Source organism: Cygnus atratus, chromosome 1 (assembly GCF_013377495.2).
Source record: "Cygnus atratus isolate AKBS03 ecotype Queensland, Australia chromosome 1, CAtr_DNAZoo_HiC_assembly, whole genome shotgun sequence".
NCBI classification, from domain to species: domain Eukaryota; kingdom Metazoa; phylum Chordata; class Aves; order Anseriformes; family Anatidae; genus Cygnus; species Cygnus atratus.
This window is the reverse complement of record NC_066362.1, coordinates 66,820,688-66,847,781: the sequence shown is the minus strand read 5'-3', so window position 1 is coordinate 66,847,781 and position 27,094 is coordinate 66,820,688. Positions and strand designations below refer to the sequence as shown.

The following is a 27,094-nucleotide window of genomic DNA, read 5'->3' as shown; positions in this document are numbered from 1 at the left end:
ACAGGTTTTCTACATTTGAACCTGTCATTCCTAGTGGGAAAAAAAATAAAAATCAATGGATGTTGCAGGACATCTTAAAGCTATTAAATTGATCAGTAAATTTCCATTTTTCCCCACTGGTCCTTAGGCACGTATTTCCTCTAATTGGTTTTATTTGGTAAGTTTTAGATTAAAACAAAAATTAAAGAAGCACACGCAAGCTGGGGGCAAATTTGCTGACTTCTTGACTTATAACTAAGTTGTGTTTCCCAAACTAGTGATTTCAAAACAACAGTAGTAAGACTCTTTGCCTTGAGAAGAACAATGCATAGCTTCAGCAAAAGCAATGATGATGCTGAGAGCTTTTGAACTCCAGTCCACTCTGGGTAATCAAGAGCACAGGGGACTCACAAACAGCCAGGTGAATTTTCCAAAACCAATGCTGCTGAATTTTCACAAGGCTTCACCATTACCCAGTGGCGGTATTTAAAATGAGATGCTTGTTCTCAGCAGTACTGAAGTCTTTCATTTCTGCTCAAATAATGCTACCCCAGTAGCTTTGGCTTTTTGGTTTTCCCCTCTCCACTCATGAAAAGCATATCCATTTGCTCTGCAGCCTTTAAAAAAGCCTTTCCCAGATGCCTGGTTTGTGCTGTAATTAGTTAAATGACCAACCCATCCCTCAGACCTGACACAATTTAATCATGCTCTCCAACTATAGCAAACGCTACAAATGTCATTCTAACCATGATTTGCAAACATTTCTGGAAGGCGCATCCTCAGTTCTCCTAGCCAGATGATTCAGGCTTATTTCTCAAAATAGCAGTCATGTTTTGGCGATATTGCAAGGGAGCTTGGGAAAAGTGAAAGGCAAAAGAGAGAAGGTTTTGTGCATCAACATTAACAGCTGTAGAGTTTTAAAAACTGAGAATTGTGATGTGTGTACAAAAATGTGCCAAAGTTTCTTTTTAATATGCAGGTGAATTATTAGAATTACTTACCATTAGTCTCTGATTTTTTCCCCGCTGCTGTTACCTGTTTGAAAAAGTAAGAATCCATTATTAAAGTTGAATATGGGGAAAAAAAAAGTCATCTTCATGCAAAGGACAGCATTCCACACACAACTTCTTCCAAATAGGAATAATAAAAGTTACATGCTATCCATGGTGTTTGGTGCCTCGTTGCACTTTCTTTTACAGATGAAAAGGCATATTAGCAACACAAGATATGCAGAGACCTAATTCCAAATGACTGTCCATATGAAGGCAAACAGTGCCTTCCCTCCGCAAAAAGCTTCACACAGATACTATCTTTTAAGAATGCACTGATGTGTTACCTTAGAAGAAGATGCAGCTGGCTTGTCAACTGACTGCTTCTCCCAGAGATTACGTTTGCCGGACACATCTCCTGGTCTTAAATCCTGTATTTTTAAGTTAATGTCAGAGAACAAAAACAACTTTAGTTCAGATTTTAACTTGGTGGAGGAAAAGTTAGAATGTGACTTCCTCATAAGAAAATTTGAGGAGCATCTACCAGTTGTAAATATTACATTGTCTATCAATTATAAAGCTATTCAGAATGACACATCACAGAATCATTCCACGCATACACATGCTTTAACACAAAATCCAGTCCTGCTGCATCTATTTGGTTTTACACAGACTGGCTATAATTTATTACATTCATCTTAGATAATACAATGAAAAGTTCCTTTTTTTGAGGAAAAAGAGAATTCAGAAATAGTATTTCTGTTAGGGAGGAATTCAAAGGTAGCTTGTCTCAGGTATGTTAGATAAGAATCAAAATATTTAATTAAAAACAACAAAAACAAACAAACAAAAAAGTGTCAGAATTTAATACAGCAGATCCTCCTCTACACTCTTCAATAAAGTTTTCAGGATTTAACACTGTAGTCGGTCATATCTATTTGAATTTCCATTGTACCTTTTAAAACCTTAACATGGACCAATCACTAACCTGACAGGGAAAAAACAACCAGGTACGGTAAAGTCAAAAAATATTAATAGTAATAATAATATTCTCTGCAAAGGAGTGTATTGAATTTTGCTTAAAGTCTCCATATACAAATTTCAAACTTCTCTTTGCGGAAAAGCAGGACTACAAATCCAGAAGATGTATGCTAGGCTAGTAGTAATGCACCTTTTTAAGGACAGATGGATTGATATCTGTCCCTGTGGATGCTAAGCAAAAGACTCTTAAAACAATTTAGGACATAAATACCATCCCTTTCAGAAAGTCCTGCATGGTTTCCAGAATCTTGCTCTTGCCATGCATAGATACGTAGCTTTCTGCACACAAGAATTTATAACTTGGGATAGAAAAATGCCCACTGAGGTACAGAAGTCTAATTTCTGCAAGAGGTGTTTGCACCCAACAGTGATATTATAGAATAGATTAGTCAAAGATATCATTAAGACTTTAAGCCTCTTCTGTCCTTCAAAAAGTGAGTTAAGCACATAGCAAAATTGCAGTAGACTGAATGCCTGATCTGGAAAACTATGTATTATTCTTTATTATGTAGGAACAGGATGAGGGTAAGGAGTTATTTGGTAAGTAAGAAAATCTTGCTTTCCCTTTGATTTTGCCTGATTAAAAAAAAAAAAAAAAGTAAAAAAACACACATTACAGATGTATATGATTCTTCAGAGTCAAATATGAACAGGTTTACCTGACCAACTTAGAAAACAGACCCGCAAAGAATAGGAGGAGGGCAGGTTCCTTCAAGGAGAAATATTGAAAGAAGAAAGAACAATCTATTGAGAAAGAGGGAAATGAAGACATAGATAGAAACAGTTGGCTGAGGGGAAAATAAGAGGTTAGTTTTACACTATCTAAAAGATGCAACTTAGAAGAAATAGAAAATCTGGAGGCAGATGCTGTGCTAGTTTTCAGCACTTGTAATTAACTAGAGCTACCACAATTACTTGTTTTCTTTTTATATTTATTTCTATGAGGACACAATCTCCATGTAGTCACCAGTAAATATTGACTTGAGGGACAACATTGCAAATTTCAAGCTTCTCTTTGAGATAACTAGGCACATGAATTAACAAAGTGTATGCTAAGCTACACCTTTTATAAAGGGCAAGTGAACTGGCAGAAACAAATTACTCAAGCATGAGAGGAAAGCAGTTCTTTAATACAATCCTAGAAAAGGTGAATCATTAACACCATGAGTGGTGCCTTAACATTCTCCAGTTTGGAAACTTACAGCCTCAGTTCCTCACCCCTAGCCTTCCCCAGAAAACAATTACCTGTTCCTGCGCCTAACCAAGAATTAGCAGAGGGCCTCTGAGAGCTTCCAAGAAAGGATGGGCAGTAAGGTTCCTCTAAAGACCATCAGTTGGCTAAGGAAGCACCATCCCCACCTCTGTCCCAGCAGACAACCCACCAACCAACCAGATTGTTGCAGGTTTACTTACAGAAGGTTTTGGAGCAGGTGATTTGTTACTCTCTGGGGTCTTGGTTAACCATTCGTTGATACGACTGGAGACACCAACTTTCAGTCCAGCAGTTTCCTACAAAATAATAAAATCTGATGAGAAGACTTTCAGAATAGCTTTTGCCATATTTTTTCATGGTTTGGATTTAAAAACAAAGCCAAATCTGAGTTTAATACAGAAGTCCTCACTGAGGTTATGCCTAGCTAAGAGTTATCCTGTCTACTCAGAAGATATTGTCCCTATGAATTACACTGCTACCCTCTAGTTTTCAGTAATGATAAATGTGGTCTGACAGAATCATTTTAATTTTTGTGCTAACCCACAAATAAACCTTAGACACAAACCTGGTGTTTCTGTCATAACCCCAAACTCCAAGCAGAAAAAATCTTTAGCCTAAAAGAAGAAGGGGTACCAGTAAGCCTAGAATTTCATTTTGTTAAACTACTTTAAAAACAAAACAAAACAAAACAAAAAAAAAACAACAACACATAATAGAAGAGTCAGCTGGCCTAAAATTTCTATCATTAAAATAAATCTTTAAAAACTTAGAACAAATTATTGAAATTTCTTGCCTATCTGTAAGTATCCTTCTTCAATCTATGGCTTGCTTTTTCAGCTATGATAAATCCTCCTCAGATCACATCAATTTACAGAAAGGAAATGTGGCTTTAAGAATTTATGTAGAATAGATAAACGTCTTACAAATGCTTCTATCCATGATCTATAATAGATCAGTAGCTTGTCTGTTTAATCCCACTCTGCCCCTAAAAAGAATCTTTCCCAACACAAAGAATTTCTTTGTACCCAGCTTGAATTAGCCAGATATATTTGTCTAAGATATCTGATGTGACTCTGGAATGTCTCATAAGTTAGCACAGTGTGTCACTAAATTCTTCCATTACACTGAGTACTGCAGCCATGCCATTTTGTGGGTTTCTGAGGATTTCAGGACCCTTTGTGATATTCTTCAGCAGTGATGTCAAGGAAAGCAGCCAGGCTTACTCATAAGAAAGTGAACTGCAAGATAACGTCCATAATTCTTTATAATCACCATGTGAAATTAAATACATACCTTATTCGATGCTCCTGTCCCCCCAGAAGGTGATGAAAAAACATTCCCTTTCTCCCACATGCTCTTGATATTACGGACACCCTCAGCTGGAACAGGAAGGTCAGAGGCTGCTGGCTTAGCTGGTTTTGCAGCCTTTGTGCCCTGCAGAAGAATTGAGGCCAGTTGGTGGTTGGCATTAAAAGCTGGACTTGCAGGGTGGTTTGGCTCTGGGGAAGTGCTGAGGAATGCAGTAGCTCTAAGTTCTAGTAATGATCATGCACAGATGGATGTGCTCAAGAGATGACATTGAGACTCTCCCCTTCTTGATTTGCAGTTGGTCAGGCACCCTTGATACGACAGGCTATGGAAACTGCTTAGATTTTTGTATTTGTTACATTTCTAGAGCTCTTGGAAAACCACAGCTCTGCACACAACTGCTCCAAGGCTTTTTTTTGTCCTCCTTCAAGTCACAACACTTGAATCCTGTAAGCAAGTCTCTTTCATGGACATAGCTATGGAAATCCTTATCCAGAGGCAGGAGAGAAAGGCTGCTCTGTCAACCAGCATCAGACTTACTCCATCTGCCCAAGACAAGTTAACCTCACAGCTTGGGATTCTAGAGGCAAATTTCAGCAATTGCAATATATTTGGAATTAGCTGTTTGTTTTTTTTTGTTTGTTTGTTTTTAAGGAAGGGGGCTTTTTTGTTTTGTTTTATTGTTTTTTGGTTTTGTCAGTACGTCCCTTGTACGGTTACCAAAAACACTAGGCTAAACTCACTCTATTCTTTCTTTCCAAAACTCTTGTATGTTTTATGTAACACAGATTTGAAGGGAGTAGGAACCTGTATGAGCTATGGAGATAATATCACTTTTAATACTATTTTATTGCCATTACACTTGCAAATCCATGTCTACTATATTAACCAGTGGCTTTCACATTGTCTGTACTCACTGACTTATAAAAATAGTTTAAAAATGAGAAAACAAAAAACTACTTTTTCTTGAACTATGAAAAGAAAAAGCTCTCAATTCTGGCTTCAAAGCATATATATTTGACGGTTGTCAAAAACACCTATGGTTGAATTCTGTTTTTTTTCCCTCTTTTTCCTTTGTCATTTCTTAACTCCCTAATTCACTAAAGTGTCTTTCTTTGTCCAGGATTTTCATTCTGAAGTGGCGGTCATCAACACAGGCCCAGTTCTTTGCTCTCAGAAATAAGCTGTTAATTTACCCTGAGCAAACCAGCTCAGGGTGATTATCAGCTCTCAGCTGAGAGAGAGGATGCAACTGCCACTGAGTGCCACATGCTGACTGAATCCTTCAAGAGCTACTCCAGGCTTATAAAGCAGACAGTGTATTTTGTAGCACAAAAGGGAAGACATGAATCTGAGATTACGTTTAGAGTTATATATATATGTAGGTTGGTTATAGGCATGCCTCAAGCATTTTGCTTTTGGAGTCTCATTAGAAACAGCTTGTGGAAAAAAATCAAAACATTGACATTTTTAAACAGGGAAATAAAAGGTGATTATTAAAACCCCAAAGCCATTAGTAACTAACGTCACTGTGACCTGGAATTAACTTACCACAACTGCACTAGTGTATTGCTCAAGTCTACTGTCAATCTTTGAGACAACTGCTGTCGTTTGGGTGGGTTTCATACCACTTTAGGGAGTAGAAAATAAAAAAAAAAAAAAAGGAGAGAGAGAAAGAAATTAATATTGCCTCCAGTTAAACACAGATGTTTCCATTGAATCTACAATCTGTTTTATTGTTTTACCTCTTCTGAGCGGATTTGTTCAAAAATTCTGCCCGTTCCTCTATCTAGAAGAGAAAGAGACAAGACCTGTAAGGTTAAAAGTAATACACATGCAGCCTGTATAAGGCCAGGCTAAATATCATTTTAAATGTCAAAAGGTCAGTTTGAAAGAGATGGATTCCAACAGAAATCACTGCAAACACATGCATAAGTTTTGTACTTAGGAAACTGTCATTCAACATATGCAGAAGGGTGGATATAATTTTCTGCATTAATGGTTGTATCCTGCTTATTTCTTCGGTGTTAATATTTGTAACAATAAATCAGCAATACAGAAAGGAGAAAAGGGAATAATTTTATCTTATTAAAGAGGTTGATATTCACAAAATCTCTGTCAAATTTCCCCTTATCTCCCACACAAAAGCAAGTATATACCTCTACAGGGAGACAGCAAATTTAATAAAGTTTTTTCTGAGCTGAGACATCAGACTAGGCCAAGTTTGGAGCTCAGCCATGTACCCTTCCCCATGTTTTTTCAAGACACCAACAACATCATCTGAGCTCCGAAAAAAAACATCAGACTGTACTCTGCTAATGTTCAGCAGGGTCATTGTTGAGCCAATATATACCAGCTGTTATTATAAAAAGTGGTATCTTACATTTCATCACTGTTTTCTGCTCTGCATATAGGAAAATACTGTAATGCTTCCAGGGAAAAAGAATCATGAAGGTAAAAAGAATCATGAAGGTATAATAAGACTTATGCCAAATCTCTTGAAAATTTGGAAAAAAAAAGAAAAAAAAGAAAAAAAAAAAGGCTACATCCGAATAAATATATACGAATATATTTATTATATACAAATAAATACTATAGATATATTATATATATAAATATATATTAGATATATTATATATATAAATACTATAATAGATATATTAGATATATTATATATATGAATACTATAATAAAGACTATATACGAATAAATTTTTTAAGCATTTCATGATAGGGGAGTATTCTGTGTCAGGAATACTATAAACAATCAACTTCCTAACATGTCTTCCACATTACGTTGTTCCACTTCTTGTCTCAGGCTCTGTAGCGTCACTTAAGTGTTAAAAATACAGAAGCAGCTCCAGGGTACAGAAATGACTATTAATCAGCCTGGCTGGATTCCTGGGGATTCCCCAGTCTCAGTATGGGTTGCCCATTTTCAAGTCCCTTTAATAGTGACTGCTGCAGCGTTCATGCCTTCAAGCTAAGGCAATGACAGCTATTCCTTTAAATGGTCCTCCTTCATGCCCTTTAGCATTAAGGTTGTATGAGAATTTTTAATTGCACACCAACTCCATCAAAGAGCATGTATGTTTGTTTTATTTCTCCAGAACATATGAGCAAAAACTCAGGCAGTTCACTTCAGTGCAGAATTTGCCAAATAAGACCTCCAGTTAGTGTCACATCCAGCTTAAAAGAACCTCTAAAGCTCTAGCAAATATATACAGTTTACAGAGCAATTTACATTAACAGTTTTAGTTGCCAATAAAAGATTTAAATGAAGTCCTAAGTAGAAAGATGGGCTTTGCTTGGATATGTACCAACTGTTTCAATTCACTCTCACAAGATGGCAGCAATACACCAGGCAGGAACTGAACAACACAGCAGCAGAGTGCATATCTACGGCTCTCTCTTCCTTTTCCATCCTCAACAGTTTGCACCTTAGTTTTGCCAGAAGGAAATATACTTAGCGTTGCCACAAAACAAGCAAGTTATTTGATTAAAAGTGACTAAACAAATCTACGATGCTAACGCAGAACACATCACCTCTCCTCAACTACAGTATAGTTCTATATATAGAAGAGTTTCCCACCGCACTGATTTCTGGATGGTAACCAGCAGTACTCAAAAAGATGCATTATATCAACAAGAGCTGTTGGTTTCTCCTGTTCTCTGCTTGGAGGGGCAATTCCCCCAACTATATCAGTGAAACCCTGGCTGGCAGTGAGGATAAACAATAAGGAACATCCCAAAGAGCCAGGGCTCAAGGTAACTATGCTATAACTCACTTAACAGCATCTTCTAGTTCAGATTAACACAGGTTCCACTTGAACTCGTACAAAAGGGACACATCTTAAAAGCTGTTTAAAAGAAGCTAACCACTAGACTCCATAGTCTTCCTACATTCAGAAAGGAGAGGCATTGCTATACAGCACAAAAACCCAGCTGGCACAGGCACTGGGGGACAGGCCAGGGGAAAAGGGGGATGTGAGTTCTTGGGGCTGAAGTAAAAGGATGTGGAGTTATTCCTTACTCTCTGGAAACGGCAATGCTTTGAGCACTTGCTGTGGTGTCAGGAATAAGCTGGGGATTGTTCAGAATAGGAGGGTGGGGAAACAAACCAGAAAGTAAGTTAAACAGAAGAGCAATTAGGAAGCAGCCCTCAGAGCTGAACATGGTCTGCTTCCCATGGAAGCACGTGCCTCAGGGGGATGGATAACGCATTTTCTGCACATATAAGGATTTGTTTTATAGAGCATCTGCCTCAAAACTGTGCATTCAGCAAAGAGAATACATTGCATACACTTAGAGCAAACACACCTGTACACACAAATGTATTCAACATATAGGTCAAATACATTTAGACTGCACAGCAACATTTAAAGATTATTTATCTATCCACTGCACACCACACAAAGTCCATGCAAATAGTTCAAAATGTTTGGCACATACAGTAAACAATATTACAAAATAGATCTGTAAGACAAACAGAAAGCAAGGTGGTTATCAGAAAAAAGCAAGGTTATTTCCTCAGCTAGAAATCAAGAAATAAAAAGAACTTATTTTGCTATATTCTCTTTAAGAGAATCTTGTTAAATATCTTGGGATTATATTTTGTCAGCATGGAATACTCTCCAAAGCCTCTGACATAAAACACACATGTACTCCATCGAGTCAACCTGCCAGTGGCTAATTAAACTATGACCAGAGAGAAGAAACATAGGATTCCAGGCTGTACCTCTCCCACCTAACCTCAGTTGCTTGTAAGTTAAGCATTTAGTCCAAACTACTCATTTTAATTCCCTCCACAGTCAGCGGAGAAACAGAGGAGCTCACCTCACTCTAGGGAGTGTGGGCTTGCTTGTCCATCAAGGCTGACTCTTGCCCTCTCCTCACTCTCTCAGCTACTGAAGAAGTTACACTGCACAACAAAATCCTGAGATGGACACCTGTCCTTCTGCTGGTAACGTTAGATGAAATTAAACCCTTCTCCTTCTGCCTCAGAGAGCTGGCTCCTGCCTACAGGAGTTAAGGCTGATAGCTCTGTGTCAGCTCAACAAGAGCATCCAGCCTTTTAACTGCATCCCTACAAGGCAGTAACATGCACCAGGGTCTCCGTCGCGCACAATGCTGAGAGGTGCTCTGCCTGATTCATGGCAGTAGCCATCAGTGGCAGTGGGCATAAATAAAAAACAAGCAGAGTCTCACAACTGATTGCAGCCTTACTCGACAGGGATAGCACACATAGGTGACAAGGAATAAATTAAGCAAGATGCTACACAAATATATATATATATAGATATATATATGCATTTATCCATATGCAGTATTATATAGACATTTTTGGTTTGCTGATTGTGCAAAAAAATGGTTGCTTATTAAAAATCCATTTAAAGTGTGGGAGTCATAAGTGCACTTCCTTCCATCTGTACATCTTCCAAGAACAGAAACTGAATGAAAAAGGAATGAGTTAATACACAGTTCGAGTCAATAACTTGGAAAACAAGCACCATCTAAATATTTCCAGTAACACTTGTTTCATGCACAGTTTTTAAATGATTCTTAGGAATTTTAAATTGTGTATTAGATATTAACAACAAAAAGTGTTCTAAACTGACGTAATGAAAATTATTTTCAGAAAAATGGGCCAAGGGAGAGAGGGAAGAGGAAATATATAAAAAGACAGAAATCCCTTTATTATAATTTCACCTCATGCCTGACAGGTGGAAGAAGCTGGTGGAAATCCATTCTGAGTGGTAGTCCCTAGGAGTAAAGTGCCTTCTTCTGAGCCTCCCATGCTCTTTTGCTTCATTAAGCAAGCAGAGTTAGGCCTTTTCCTGCTGTCAGCAGCATCTGTGCAGAGTAAGCCAATTTATGCCAGTTTACCTGGCAGACTAGGGTGCTGCTAACAGCAGCAAAAAAGGGAAAAAAAAGCATTACAAATCCTGTCCTTAGTCCTTTGTTTTCCATCTGCCACAAGAGCAGCTCATCTCCTAGAAAGCACTGATTGTGTGTAGTATAATTCTTTCCAGTCAGTGCTCCAGTTCTCCAGTATTGAGCAATAACGAGATAGGAACAGACAGGTCTTTAAGGAAAAAGTAAAAATAAAAATCTCAAGCCCTGAAAAGTCCTGCTTCAGTCTTAGCTGTCAGCATCACCTTGTGGGGAGAGCTGGTTGCCACATCAGCCCATGCTTCCCTGGAGATGTCTGCAGCAAAAGCAGGAGATATCCTGCCCCTTTCCGCCTGTAGTACCTAACTGCTTTTGCATTTCTGTAGTGGGGGAGCTCACCCCCACCAACAGAGGAGAATCAGTACCAAAATACCCTGTTTACTCCTGATGAAATTTAGGAACAGTTGCTCAAGATGTCAAGATCACTCCTTCCCAAATAAAATATGAGTAATGAAACTGGCTAAAAGGCAAAACCAATAAAGACTGGGCAGAAAATCTCATTCTTTTACTGTAGTACCATTTGTGTGAACTAAACTAGGGAGAGCACGAGGTAGAATGGGATGGGAGAGCAGCGAAGGCTGTTCCAGAGAGTCTTTCCTTTTTTAAAATAAATAAATAAATAAACAAACAAACAGCAACAAGAGAGTGAGCAGAGGCAGGACAGAGGTTTGGTACTGCAGCTACAGCCCATGGGGACTCCACCAGCCCTAAGAAATTCAAACTGCTTTGTCCTTGATCTGGGTATGAATCTAGCCTTTATCAGCTTTGTATCCTTCCTCCTTACTGTCCCCTCTGAAAGGACCCAGCCCTTGTGCTCTCTCTGGAAGGACTCCATGTTGCACAGGCTGCAGGCTTTCCAGTGCCACTTGTAACTCCCCTAAAATTAATTGGCAAAAAGTCCTGGATGTACCATGTCAGTCAACACTAGCTCTTCTTTCTTATTTCATTCTCTTCAAATTCAGTTTCCTTGCTTCTGGAGCCAGTGGAGCTCTCTTCTGTCCCACATCTCAGATTCCCATTTTGACCACAACAGCAAACCACCATGGTGCCCTCTGTGGTTCTGGTGAAACAGTGTCTCAGGTTTGGGGGAAATACTTTATTTAACAGCTAAAACAACAGTTGTTGTCCAACACCTTGTAGCCTATGATCTATTACAGGCCAAACTAAATAACCACAGTACTTCTTTTTAAATATACATGTATATATTATGTCTGTTTATATACATATATGTATTTACATCAGTGCATCCATGAGCTAAGTAATACATGGAGATGAGTTGTACATCTTGGTTTCTAAATTCTGAGTCTGCACATCATGCTCGTCCATACTCTGCCTGATGGATAAATGCAGTGTCCATAAGATGATAATATGTGACACTATTTTCAGTTTATTTCCCTTCTTTCCTTTGTTGTTGTGGTCCCCCTGGTAAAAAACATGCCCTGCTCTCTTCATCTAAATCACTCCCAGGAACTTCTTTTTCTTCCCTAAAGCTTATCACATCAGAAAAACAAGGAAGGAGAAAAAGATGCTTTGCCAGATTGTGATTTAGAAGACAATGTGCACATGCATCATACAGTCTTTTAATACTGAGCCTCCCTTTTTCATCATCAATTCCAACTGCCCATTGACAACTGAGTATATTTCTCACATGATTCATGACATATCTAACTAGATGATACATTCATCAAGGGAGAAAATATGTGCCAGATGCTTTACCAGTCAAAAGATAACTTGGTCACTATATAATAGCCTAGTGAGAGAACTGTATACCAAACAGGCTAGGCCAACATGACAATTCTGTCCAAACAAAAGGTGACAATAGATATTGTCTTCTAAACACTGGAATTGACATCAGTTTTTTAAAACTAGATTATTCCCTCCTCAGCTACTGACCACAGAAGGCCAAGAAACATTTTAGGGCATGAAGTTTTGACAGTATTATATGTATGCTCTAGCCACCCACAGACACCAGACTGAAATATCTACAGTATCACCAATTTCTCAGAGAGAGAGACTGAGAGAAAGCGGAAAAAATATGTACAGAGTTGCATAGATTAGTTTTTGTAACAACAACAAAAAAAAACTTCTACTTAACAAGTCATAAAACCAGCAGCAATTATCATCATAAAAAAATCAGACCTCAAATGCTTAACAACATTTGGAAAATGCCAGCTTTCGTCTAAAAATACACTTAGTAGCATCAGTCCAAAAGCTCTCTGAAACCTATTAATCTCCTGCCAAATCCACTGTTTTGTCCCACTCTCCCCAAAATTATGATCTATATCTTGCTATTATGCATACTCAAGTATAATTTCCTTTCTTATGAGTCATCTGTGAACTAAAGCTCCAAGTGTATGTCATAAAAGGCATCTCAACAGACAGAAGGAAGAAAAAGAAGCCCTCTCAGGAGGACTATGAAGAAGCTGTACAATTATACTATCCGTTCTTGACATAATGTTTTGCAACCAAAATGGCAGGTTTATCTAACAGATGGGAGTTGGGAAGCAACTTGGCAATCTTTGTTTACAGCTGTATGTATTCTGTCCTCAAATTTCAGGTTCAGATGTGTGTGAGGAGTCAAAGCCAAGTCTAGCCAAAAGCATTTGGCCACTGTATTACCTGGAATAGGACCCAAAGCAGTATAGGGTTGAAGCTGAAAGAGCAAGCTGTGTGCGCAGAAATGTCATTCTGAACAAATGCAGCTTGTCACCCATGACACACACTTCTTAATCCTATGGAGATCCCCTTCACAACCCAACATAAACTCCTACCTGACAATGTCCTGCCTGGTTCTTTTTCTTGCTAGTGCCCACTAAGTGGTCTTTTTTGACAGACATTTTGGATTCTTACCTGACCAATGCCTCAAAAGGAAAAAAAGGAAAGGATAGGTGAATATGATTAACAGATCTGTAGTTTTAGCTTGAGCTGAGGAATTGACTAGACTAAATATCAGAACAAAATTCCCAATAATTTCAGAGAGGCCAGGATTTCTCTTCCATGCCGAAAGGTCATTTAATTGATTTATCTGACATCGGAAATAATATAGGCCACAGAAGACCATTTAGAAATTCCTGCAGCAAGAGAAGGGGTTTTGTTGTTGTTAATGTTGTTGTTTTTAATATCATGTAAGAAAAAATCTAGCCCAGTGTTTCTAGATGTTGTTTTGGAGGGTTTAGACATAAGCTAGAACTACTATATGGGACAGTTTCAATTAATGATGATTAGGCTGAATATACTTAAAGACAAAGTAATTTGGCAAGGAAGAAGGTAATTGTGGAAGAAGAGAGTGAAATTGTGAAAGAAGAGAATGTTCTATTCATGATCTTTTCTGCTCCAGTTCACAAAGCAGTCCTATAATAAATTAACATTGAAAATCAGCACAGTATGGCAACTCTAAGTATCCTTCCTTTTGAATCTTTTTGGACATTCTTGACCAACAACAGGTAACTACCACGCTAGACTACTTTAGAAAGGGTCTCTAATGTTCAGTCATCCAAATGAACGAAGTCGTTCAGCTGAAGGTTTTAGGCAAAGGTCTATTTCAGAACATTGGCCCAGGCCTGATATCAAGTATTTCTACAATGCTTTGGTGTTTGGCAATTGGTTTGAACTGCAACCCCCTTTACTTCTTCTATACTTTATGGAAGTTAGTGGGGAGGTTACCTTGAGAGATGAACCTTTAGGACTGAAGCATTTAAATGGTTTCTTTTCTTCAGACACACCATCTTCCGGCATCTTTTGACGTTTCTCAGCAGCTTCAGCCCTTCTCCTTTCAATTTCTTCCTTCATCCTCCTCTTTTCCTCCTAAACAAATAATAAAGGTTATTTCTCCTTACAGAAACTACATCACCATTACAGGGCTTTGTAGTCCTGCAAAAATTTAGCGCACTTTCTAAAAAAAAGGTTTTTATGCTAGCCAAAATAGTTCGGGGACTTATATGAAAGCTAGTAACATACTGATGTCAATTCATCATATTATTAAATAAGTGAGGAAGACAGCTATTCCATTACTTTAGTGTCTCCTCACAGGGAGGAGCCTTATTGCCATGTAGTGTTGCTTAAAGAGAGTATAAAGCTCATTCATAAAAATGCTGTTTCATTAAGAACTGGATTTCAGAAGCCTAATGTCATTTTTTTGTAGTTGTACACACATTTAAAAACATTTTGGAAGAACACTTAAATGTGCTCTGAGTCTGCGTATTAATGCAAACAGGTTTACAAGAGAACCCGTCAATCAAACAGGTTGCACAGACTCTAGTTTGTCTAAACAGATGTAAGAAACAGAAACTCCCATGGTCTCATTTTGTTTCCCAGATTCAGTTTCTCTGTACCCTCATGTATCACCTTTGTATTGTACTTTTCTCCATCTGCTCTGACACTTGTGCCAAGGTTAATACTTCACATGGAAAATTCAATAGATGCCCAAAAAGTGAAGAGGAAGTGCTTATAATTTTCCCTCCAGAGACACAACTTGAGTTTTAACTTCATAAGCTACAAGTCAAACCAGAAGCCCTCCAAGGACAACCACTGTGAGTGCTGGTTAGCAAGGTCTGTTCTTATACAGCAAGTCACTGGGCAATCTCAGCATCTATTGAATTGTACTGTAAAGAGCTTAGCATATTAAAGCAATCGGCATTCATCTGCTAACACTATTTTTATTCTTCCACCATTTGTTTTCCAAACATGTGAGATTCCTAAATGATGCACCAGAGATTTGAAAATCTATTTATAGAGTCCCTTGGCAGAGGAAGCACAAGCAAACAGATGTACTTGGGTACTTGATATTTGAATAGACAAGAATATCTTCCTAATGAGATCTTGCCCATCATAACTATATATAACATCAGCATTCCAGCTCATCTACAGCAGACAAATTTTTGCCATGCACTTTGTAATTCAAGTTGTGCCACATCAAAAGGACTGCAAATAAATTAAGAAGTCTGTGGCTATAACACTGCCCCCAGAATCTCACATACCCAACAAGATAAGAAATTTACAACTGCTGTAGATGACCTCCTGGCTCGTGAAGACATTACTAGAGCTCTGTCTTTTCTCAAAGAGACAAGAACTGCAGTTTTTCTTGGTGCCCTGCATGTTTTACCTCAGGTTCTCACAATAATATCTCTGTGGTGTGGTCATTTGATACCAAACATGGCATACTTGCAGTTAAATCTGAAGGGTAAATGGGGTAATTTTAATGTTGGTACCATATCTGAAATCACTGCAACAGACCATGTCCTGGCACATGATAAGAAACAGCCACAACCAGAAGAGCACACAATCCAAATAGAACTCCCAGAAAAAGGGCACAACCTGAATAAAAGTCATTGCAGCAAATCCCCACACAGACCTCCAACAATATCACATCCAAGAAGGAGAAACCCACTTTAGCCTGCACGTCTTGCCTTCCTTGTTGTACACTCCATCCTCACCTATGTACAAGTCTCCTATGGCCTTATTCTGCCCTTTTGTTAAATGCAAACACATTCTCATCCAGCCCCAATGACTTCTTTGCCAAGAGGTGTCTGTACAGACACTGCTGTAAAGAGTTACCATCTAATCCATGGCCGATTGAAGTAAAGTAGTAACAGTAAGGGATTAAAACCAGAGATCAATACTTCTTACTTTACACTTACCTCCTCTCTGGCTTTTCTCTCAGCCTCTTCCTGCTTCTTCTTCTGCTCCTCTTCCTCCAGGATTTTCCGGCGCTCCTCCCGCCTTTTCTTCAGTTCCTCCAGCTCCACAGCTGCCTCCTGCTGTTTCTCCTTCAGCTTCTCGAAGTCCTCTTTCTCATTCTCACCCTGGCGACGGCGCAGATCATCTAGCCGCTTTCCAGCCTCTACCTGGGACCCTGCCTTCGCTTCCTCTGCATTCGCAATTCCCTTCAAGTTGGAGCGGCTGGGAAATAAAAGAAAGGCAAGGTAATGCACCACAGGTTTTCCCTTCCTAGCCAGAGCCACCCCGCTGCCCCACATTCACCAGCAACATGAGGATACTGCCTCACAAGATCTTTTGCTCCTTGTAAACTACAACAAACCCAAAGCATTTTTGTCGGGAGCTAGGTAAACTGGGATACTTGGAGGAACACCTCTCCCATCCACTGCCAGTGAGGAAGCAGTCTCGTATACTTGGGAAGCAGGGACTGGACCACCCTAGCTGAGAATGCAGGCCACCTCCAGTTTTATCACAACTCAGCTAATGAGCTTGAAATGTTTAATATCTCACGTAACTTTAGCAAGACATATCTTATCAGCATCTCCATGGTATACAGTAAACCACCGAAGTTTCACATCTCTGCTCTGCATTTTGTGTGCAGAAGAAGCACTTCCAAAAAGCATATTGTACTTAATACAGAAAACAAAGCAATGGAAACCCATAACTAATTCCTCTCTTTTGGTTTTAAGTGAGACAAATATACATATTAAAAAAAAGAGCAAAAATACTCCGCTATATTCTGTGTTAGAAAATATGCATAACCCTTTGCTTTCAAAGGCAAATATTTTATATAATCCCTTTAGAAAAAGACAAGTATCTTTGGGAACAGAACCAGTTACTTGACTTGAGGAAGACAGAAGGAAACAAGAGAGTGGTGAGACTCCTACAGCTTCAACAGTGTTTTAAAAAAATAAAAAGGTCCCTACCTAAAGCACCTATCACTTGGACTCAGCAAGCTTATATGATTAGAAAGGTTCATCAGATCTTTTGCTGACAGTTTCCAGGGAAGGTATGACTTTAATTAAGGAACTGGAAATTATTTATTAACAGTAAGCTTCCACAGAAGAAAAACAGAAGTTTTCCAATCAACTCTAATATGAGAGACAGACAGAAAGAATACAAGGGAAAAAAAAAAGTATTTGTATAGGTGAAGTGCATACTTTCAACAGAGTCAGATAGTATCACCTAGTTAAACAATTACCACAACAGTGTTTAGTCAAATGTCTGCTCCCTGAGCATGTTTAGTATTACTGCTGACAAGGAGATAGGTACGACAGAGGTATCAGTGTGCTATTGACAAGGGACAGAAAAGGAATGTACTTACTGACATTTTTTAAAGAACTTTCTGCTCTGTTCTGTTGACATTTAAAAAAGCTGGATATTAATGACTTAATTAATTGAACCAGTGTGTTGCAGAATTTAATGCCATGAGACGGTATAAATCGTGTGTTCCAACAAAAACAATAAATGTTAGAGATGATGAGATTAGAGACGACAACATGAATAACAAATATGATATAAATTTGCAGTCTGGTGAATCACACCCAGTCCTGTAAATGTACTCCTCATTCAGATGGATCCGTCATCTACATAGGGTTAACCATATAAAACGAGTTGTCGGATCAGAGCTGCATTATCTGTGGTTTCAATATTGCAATAGGATCTACTAACACAGATTACTCTGCCCCCACATGGTCTTACTGACTGCGATGAAACTCAGCTGCAGAAGGGTAGAATGCATGATTTTTGAATTGTATTATTAAAAAACAATGCCAGCACAACCAAACTGACCCTGTGACTTGCATCTCACCTGTTGTAATTCATCTGTGAAAGTTCAACACCAAAGTAGTAAGACCTGACATTTATTTTGCAATGTGTTTACTTGGTTTTAGGAAGTCTTTTCTATATATAACATCAAAAAGTAAAGCTAATGAAAAAAAGAAAAAGAAAAAAAAACTCCCAGATATCTGTGAATTTATGTATCCTTAAGACACTCACACTTGTTTTTCTAATCTAGAGTTTTAGGTACATAGCATATATTTCCCAAATATCACCTGATCACAATCCTTATTTTTTTTTTTCTCTGGGTCCTATTCCTGAATGTGTTTTTGCAGTGCAATTACTTAACCCAGGAAAGTAGAACCAGAAGGTTACCCTCCACCATAAAAGTCATGTTGTTGTGAGGGGTCACTGATAGAGGCTTGCATCAGATAGTGACACCTAATTAAAGAAAGGAACTCTTGTGCTTTTTTAATACAAAACATATATACAACTAACTAAAACATTGTGAGAAAACATTGGAAACTTTATTTGAAATTTCATTTGGACTATTCAAAAACAAAGCAAGGATCAAAACTTGAGGTTTGAGGTAAACTTTTGGCTGTCCACCCTGAAATACCTCTGATTTAGTTCACAGAGGTGACAAGAACCCAGAACAACCCAGGAACCCTTATAGGGCACCAAGTTTTTCTAAAGATCCAATTCATCTACCCTGTGCAGCCCAGAAGAAATCTGTCTTTTCTAAGGCTTTCCTGCTTCATTGCAGGCTTGCAACCTCTGTAACAAACATCCCAGGAACCTCATTCACTCATTCATTCATTTATTTATTGCTCTTGCCCTCTGAAGTCAGTGTTGTCAGCCCAGCCAGATCTACAAAATGGTGGAAGAGGTCGCCTTTGATAGACATAATGATATCACTGGCAAGGGCAAATGCTCAGCACTCAAAATTAAGAGAGCTAAGAACATACCAGTTACTCCAGTTACTCTGATTCTCTTAATAAATAACTGCTCTGTTTTATATCAGTACACGAGAAAGGTTACTCTTTATACTGACTTCAGTGCAGATGGCCTCAAGGAAATCAACAAGTACTCTCAACCTTCAACTCATAAAAGCCAAAAGTAGAATCTAGTCTTAATATTTTTGTTTGGAGACCTCAGGTGACTGTTTCGTACTCCTTACAATGAAGATCATTTAAGTTTCTACCTTATTTTATTCTCCTGCAGCACACAGGACTTTCCCTACTGGCTCTGCATAATCTGAAATAGGAAACAATAAGCTGGCAGTAATTCTCTGTATTTTCCTCCACCTCCCAAACTCCTCTGTTTTCAACAGATTCTGGGAATCTCCATTCCCTATTGTCAAAATCGAGGAATTAGTATTGAGATGTTGGGTGGAGGAATAGTTTCATAAGTACCTCTTCGGTGCTAAGAAATGAAATTGGTTGCAAGTTTTCAGACAAAGAGGAAAAGGAAAAGTAGTGGTTTGTGGGAGCCAAAAATGTCAGAACAATGTGAAAAACGTGTTACTTCATATTTAGGACTTTTCCAGTCCTGTATAAGAATGGGGAGAAAGGTAGGTGGGAGGGGAGATGGGAAAGGGAAGCTGTAGAATATTTTGGTGTTTTTTTTTTTCTGTAATTTTCTGACTGACTTGGAAAAACAAGATAAGATTTTTCTTTAGCTTCCACTGCCCTATTTTATTCTCAGTCCTCACCATTGAAAGTTAGCCAAGTTACATGCTTCCTAACGAGTATCTGATGTGTTCATGTAAAAACAAGAAGATAGTTCCAAAGAAAGCCTTAGGTTAAACACCCTTCTTCACACACTTGGGAAAGAGTGGAAGAAAAACAGAAGAAGGAAAAAGGGAATGGAAACACAGATCTACATGTTGCCACTAAGGCCTGTCTCCCACAGGAAGTGAAACAAATGAAAACACAACAAAAATACTTTTAGAAAACCGTTCTCTTGTTACTGATGATGTGACCCAAGTCATGATGCAGGACAGTTCTGAGCAAGGCCCATTTCCTGCTATCCCATCTCCATGCTGCCTGACTCCCTCTGTCTTTTAACCTTAGGTCAGGGTGTCTCCAGGGCCTTATGAACTGCATTTTATTTTGAGAAAGTTTGGTTTTCCCGGAAGAATCACTAGGGGAATGCTGAGATATAACAGCAAAATCCATCTGACCTACATGGATTTCTAAACATGCCTGGAGAGTTTAACCTTTTCTTTGCCTGTGCCAATGTAAAAGAGGAAGAGATGTGCAGAAGGAAAAAAAAATGATTTCTAACCAACTCATGTTCCTCTGCTAGAAGGAAGAATTTGTGCTCTGTTTCATTTATTCCCTTCCTTTTAGCAGGTAGAATCCCTTTTTAATAAACTTCCTCAGCAATTTGTTATCTTCACTGAATTTCCCAATACAGCCATAAGGCCAGTGTTTCCTTGAAAAGAAAAAAAAAATCTAACTTAATGCAACTTTTAAAAAGACAAATATATATATATATATATATATATATATATATATAGGCTAGGAGAGGTTTTCATCTAACTGAAAAATCACTTTTGTAGAGAAGCCACTAAGTTCAAGGTTTGCCTTGAAATCAAGAGAGAAGTTCTCAAGAGTTACCCATTGAATTGTGCTGCATACTGATATGCAGTCTGATTAAAAGCAGATGTGTAATTGGAAAATGAGTTATTTCAGGTTGAGATCTGATTAAAAATATTAGAGACTACAAAATCTGGAATGTGGTCATTACTGGCCTCTGTGCAGCTATTAGAATGAAATTCTAATTGAAAGTCCCTCAAGGAAGGAAAACTCCAGCAGAGAAAAATAGCTGCTCATCTCTACAGAGGGCGCAAGGTACTATTTACATCTGCTTTCCGTACCTTGTTTTGTCGCTGTAACAAAGGGATGGTAGTCCATTAGAAAACAGGCCAACAGCCTTAATTCAAACCTAACCACATAGTGAACACCAGAGCTTCCACTGATGATGCCATTTAAGTCTTCTCCTCAGCTGCCACAAGGCCATTAAAGAGAGACCCCTGAGAAGGCCCCCTGCTCTGCTCTAGCATAAACAAGCCCCATGCTCACTTGGAACTTACCCAAAAGCATTCTCAGTAGATTTAAGTTTGGGGGAAGTGAGTTCACGTTCTCCATTCTGTGCCTTTTGTTCAGGAACTCCTTTTTTACGATCCCAGACACTTTTCATTTCCTCCTTGGGTGCTTTTTCTTTATCCTTGTCTTTTACCTGCTCAGAGATACCGTAAATCATAGAGGGGGAGGGAGAAAAGTCACAGTGAGTCATTATAAATAACAGTCAAGGAACACAAATTGCTTGGTATTAACCAAGTGATTTACTAATCTTAGTGATTAACTAAGTAACTGTCTTCAAAATGTTTATGTGCTTTATGAAAGAAGTAGTCTGCAAAGCTCAAAAATGTCATCATCCATCACCCTGCCTGCCTGACCTGAATTCAAGATGAAAACATCTAAAATCATCAGTCTTTTGTGAAAGTTTGTTGCAGCCATGGGACTTTGCTACCACATCACTTCTTTCTACAACTGCACCTTCCTCAGGCACCCCAATCCTCCTCCCTTCCACTGCAGCATCATTCACCTGTTGCCTATGAAGATCCTAGGCTGCAAACCCTCTGGGACTAGGCTTGTTGTTACATTCTTGGTACAAGGTTTAGAGCATTGAAGCAACAGAATAGTTCATAACCTTCACCAATTGCCAAGCTGGATAAGGTAAGTTTGTGCTATTTGGATGTAGGCAGACCATTCTGCAGCACAGCAAGGGAGTGCTACCAGACCAGACCTAGCATTTCCAGTGTCACAGCAGGTGGATAATTCAATACTACAAGAATAATGACACAGATACAAAGCAATCTTTACATCAGAATAAAAGTTACTCTGATAAAAAGCATAGTCCTACCAGGGGCTAGTTATTGATAGTGTTATCAGACACTAGTAATGAATATCTAATCCTATGAAGAAGCAGATGTTCTCTCTGGAAACACTAGAGCAAAAATTCCCCCCGTCCTTAAAACGTTTTGCCACATAATTTTTAAGAGCAATTAAGTATATTTAGAGCATGGATTTCACTCTCCAGTATCCCTCTGTAGTCATGGGCTTGAAGTATTTACCAATACTAGAGACAGACTGATCCCAGCATCCTGAGTCATGGCTGGATGCTGATAAGAAGTGGAGGATATGGACTGATTTAAGTACTTTGTCCTCAAGCAGAATTATTCCCACTAAGAAAACGAATTGGACTAGCAGCCTAAATAAACTTTCATCAGCAGCAGAGGAAAAAAAAAATCCCCAAAAAACCTTTTTTTCCCAGCTATATCATATTGGAGGAAGTGGGCAAGCAAGAAAAAAAAAATTAATCTTCTGTTACTTGGAAGCTTATTGCCTTCCCATTTGCTATCTTAAAAAAATAAAATAATTTCCATAACCATAACAGCCCTGTCTGCAGCACAACAGATTTTATAGCATTCCAAACTGCACCTAGAAATAAAAGCCAACAGCAGGCAATGCAGAGGTGGCACACACCACCAGTCAGTGCTGGGTGGTTATACTACTCAAGTAAGTTTGACACCGGGGAGCAATGCTGGACACAATGCACAGAGACACTTGCTCCGTCCCAAGAGCAGGCAGCAGCAGCACAGACATCCCCCATGTGCTCCTGCCAATGGACACTAGCTATGACCTGGCAGCACTGCCCTGATGGACAAGAGGGGAGTTCAGTTTCCATGGCCGTGCATTCTTTGGCCGTGATGCTGTGACTGCTAGCAAACAATGCCATTATTGCTAGCTGCCTCAAGGAATGACTTTCTGTTTTCTAGGAGCTGCACTGAGACAACCAGTGCTATTCACTGAGTTTAATGAATGCCGCTGGACAGTAATGTCTTTTGGGTGCTCCCAAATCTGGGCAAGATTCTAGCTAGTGACATGTTCACAGAAAAAAAAAAAAAAAAAAAAAAAGAAAGAAAGAAAGAAAGAAAGAAAAATGCTCTGCTGCCTGTTGGCAATCTCCTAAACCTTCAGTCCCAGACAGGGTGATACGGAGACCTGCGATGTTGATTGTTGTACGATTTCAAATGCCAGGATGTCTGTGTTGGGATTTTGAGAGCATAGGATTTCCTTTGCCAAGATTTTCATCAAGACCTTTCTAAGTCTCATTAAAAAGCCAATCTTCCAGCTGCCTGATGTATTGAAGTCCACTGGGGAAGGTCATATCTCTTACATCTTAATTGAAATTGCTGAGAAAACTAATATTAAAACAATATAGTTTAAAATTAATAGGTTAGGAAACAGCATTTCAGAAGGCAGTAGGATTTATGGTAATATGTGTGCATTTGAGAAAACTGTTAATGCAGCTTGGCTTCTTTATTCAAAAATATAATAAAACAAGATATAACACAAACATTTTACAGCTTTCATGTCCAATAATTTTCCTACTAATTTTAATGCCAAAACTGTGACTGATTAGCAAAGAAATGGAATCCATTATGTCCCATTCCAGAGGAAGGCAACAGAAAAATTATTTTCCCTTGTCTCAGTGCTTCCCTGAATTACAGATGAATTCAGCTTCCACTGAATTTAGTGAAAAGCACTACTCTGATTACGATTGGAGTGGATGGGTGGTATTACCTGAACTGAACACAGCTTGCACTCTCAAATCTTGACAGACACAGACACAGACACAGACACAGATTTCTAGGTTGGAAGAGACCTCAAGATCATCGAGTCCAACCTCCGACCTAACACTAAGTACTCCACTAAACCATATCGCTAAGCTCTACATCTAAACGTCTACATCTAAACTTGACCCTCAAGTCCAAACAGAACCTGACCAAAAACATGTTTAGCTAATTTAAAAAATAATTTATTTATATTTTAATCTTTCTCCATACTACTTCTTTCCTGTTAGGCTTTTATATTAATATTCGAGAGTCAAGTTTTCTAAATCTAGGACTTGAACACTCTCAGAAAACAATGAATCAGTTGCTGAGGTTGGGGCCATTTAGCAAATCTTATTCCTTGCTTGGGCTGTTTCTTAGTGACTTAAAAGCTGTGGGCATCTGGGTCTAGGGCATCCATTTAGAGCCAACGACTATACCCAAATACCATGAGAAAAGCAACCATTGCGGTACGTCTAGCCAAACTGGAAGCAGGAAATACCAGAAGTCTCACATCATGAGAAAGCTTGTTCTTATGAACTTTCCAGGCCAGTTTTGAGAACCCAAAATTGTGGGACAGTTCAGAGAAGGAGACAGATTTTGTTTGCTAATTTGATCAAAACCTGAGCTTTGAGGACCAGATTTTGGTCACATTAAAAAAGGATATGTGCTTGTGTTGCACAATTACAGAAGCAAAATCTGGTTAAGTGTTCCTTCAGGACCTTGTTCACTACATAATGCTATCCTCTTAACTCCATATATGTGTCTGAAATAGCCTCACTGAATTTATACATCCTTGCATGGGGGGAAGAAGTGGAGATAGGAGCCTGATCGATACACATGCAAAAGTTTTACCTTTCAGCAGATGCATATTCAGCATTGCACCAAAAGTAGTACTCTCTCAAATTGTCTCACCTTGAGCATCCAAAAATGTACTAAAATTACAAGTTACTTTCAAAAGTCTTTCCAGTTTCCTGGAAGAATCCAGCCTTGTAGGTATGGCTGAAAAGGATGACAGAAGCACCACTGAGTGCTGACTGAGCTCCACACAAACGTAAGCAGGATGACTGTGTGTCAAGCCCTCCCAATCAATATTTGTGGTCAAACATTTACAGCCCACTTTTTACATTTACTTGTAATAGTCAAAGATTGTGTGCAACAGTGAATATTACAAGCTGATTCCATCATACGAACAGCTTTTAATATAATCCATCCCTTATTTTCTGCACAGTTCCTTCCTCTGGTTTCACAATCAGGGTGACCAGGTACAGTGACTATTTCGTTTTTCTAAAGCATTATTTTAACATATCTCCCAGGTTTCATTTAACTCTTTCCCTTTCTAGACTAAGTTATTTTAGTATTGCCAGTCTCTCTCCCTGTTGATTTTGAAACCTTTCTTTTAACCATCTTCATCACTTTACTTGCTTTTTCCTGTACCTTACTGAAAATATGGACAATCAACTCAGGTAACTGGACATAAAGCCTTGTTACATGATTTGCCCTCACCTCTCTCTGAGGGTAAGCTAAGCTCCTGCAGCATGTTCTGAATTAATCAAGCTGCCTTCCTACAGCTAAGGACACTGGACCATACCCTCTGTAGCCCTCAGTGCTCCCAAGCAGCTGCAGAGACAACAAGCTGCCTGTTACTAAATCTCTGTGCTGTGGCTCCCTTTAAGCCACATGGAGATGGATGAACCTAAATGGGTGCAAACCTGCAAGAAGCTGACTAGTCCCAATGCCTGACCAGGATCAGGGGCTATTCTTATACCTGCTGTATTGACCCAAAAGCTCAGGTGCTGCATAAAATGGAGCTTGGCTCCCTGTTTGCCAGCTGTAACCTGAAGAGTAAATGGTTCCCGAATCTTATTTACTTACCATACAGTAAAACACCATGGCACCAGCTCCTGTGTTTACAGTGGAAATGCAATGCAGTAAATTTTGTAGAACTTCTCTTTAAAACAAAAGAAGAATCTTGGGTATGCACAGTTTATATCATGGGACATTGAAGTTTGGGGGAAAATCATTAGTTAAGGCATTCAGGTGGCCAAAGGGCTTAGATTATTGTTATTGTTATGGTAAAAGTAGGTCTCAGTCATAGGGAAAAAGTTCACAGTAAAGTGGAAGGAAACCAGGGAAGGATGATTAGTTGAAAAATTCATCCCTAAGGTGCAAACCATCCTTGTTTTATTGCCTGACCTGAGTTTAACTGAAGTATTTGTTCTAAGACAAACAGGTCTTGGTTGTAAGGCCCTAAAAGAACAAAATACTTAAGCATATACTTAATGTTAAGCACCATAAATAGCTTCATCCCTATTTATTTCATCAGGATTACCCATGTTCTTGAAGTAAGGCACATGCTTAAGTACTTTGCTGAACAAACAACTTTCAGTTATAGGTCCCTAACTTATTTTCTTATCTTAAGTTTCCTTACAACATCTAAATCAGTGGTTTGTAAGTTACCTGATCTTTTTTGGAGGTAGGTTGAAGCTTCTCTGGTAACTTTTCCTTTTTAGCTTCCACTTTAGCCTCTTTGTCTTCCTCCTTTGTTTGTGGGTTTTTAATATTTTTTGTAAGAAAGATATGGAAACACCATTCTATGAGCATCTGTTTGCACTTTTGTTTCTCCACACTGTGTTCATGTACCAAACCTGTGTGCAGCCACGTCTTTCATATGCTGCTGTGCCCACACCTCCATGTGCAGCCGTGCTTCCTCCACCCTCTCCACATACTTCCATTCCCCCATCTGGGCTTTCTCCCTTGTGCAGCATCATGCTCACATGTCCCAGCACAGAACCCCTTATTGTGATTGCATTTAACACACGTGGTTCCTCACACAGTTTACCAGGTGTTCATAATATTTTGTGTCAAGTTGTGTTTGCCTCAACTTCATGTGTTACTGCAGCAGGCCAGCTTATAGCAGCTGAGAAAAAAGGCAGCAAAAAAAACCATGCAGAGCTCTGAACATGCAAGGTGTGCTCTGAACAACGGAGTGAGGACAGGCATGTTGTGTAATTCGTTATTGATAAGCAGAAATAAGGAAATTTAGTTTAAAAAAGAGACAGCATGGGTATTAGTTGTATAAATGCAGGAACAGATCTGTGAGGAAATTCCAATTCAATCTTTTTGTTCTTGCATTACATTTCTCACAAACAACAGGTGTCTTATTTTGGTGCAAAATGTTTACTGTACCTGTTTTTTTAGGAAAGCTGCTTGAGGTTTTTCCTCTTGTACTTTCTTCTCTTTTACCTGCTTATCTTCTGTTTTCTTTTCTTCCATTTTTTGCTTTTCCTTTAATTTTTCTGCTTCTATCTTAGCCTTTTCTTCAGCTGCCCTCTTTTCCTCTTCTGCCTTAGCCCTCTCTCTTTCCTCAGCTGCTTTCCTCTCCGCTTCTGCCTTAGCCCTCTCTCTTTCCTCAGCTGCTTTCCTCTCCGCT

At 38.8% G+C, this 27,094-nt stretch overlaps 1 protein-coding gene across 36 annotated transcripts in view; it reads right to left on the bottom strand.

The window, feature by feature from the left end:
• Window positions 1-27,094, bottom strand: part of CALD1 (caldesmon 1) — a 194,192-nt gene that overhangs the window by 2,377 nt on the left and 164,721 nt on the right. For all 36 annotated transcript variants that reach the window (XM_035550717.2, XM_035550746.2, XM_035550721.2 and 33 more), the window contains 9 exons: window positions 21,076-21,221; window positions 16,118-16,379; window positions 14,145-14,285; window positions 6,276-6,319; window positions 6,082-6,160; window positions 4,516-4,656; window positions 3,423-3,518; window positions 1,316-1,399; window positions 981-1,014 (listed from right to left, as the gene is read on the bottom strand). In XM_035550717.2, the coding sequence (XP_035406610.1) occupies window positions 981-1,014; window positions 1,316-1,399; window positions 3,423-3,518; window positions 4,516-4,656; window positions 6,082-6,160; window positions 6,276-6,319; window positions 14,145-14,285; window positions 16,118-16,379; window positions 21,076-21,221 (1,027 nt within the window). The remainder of the gene's footprint in view (window positions 1-980; window positions 1,015-1,315; window positions 1,400-3,422; window positions 3,519-4,515; window positions 4,657-6,081; window positions 6,161-6,275; window positions 6,320-14,144; window positions 14,286-16,117; window positions 16,380-21,075; window positions 21,222-27,094) is intronic.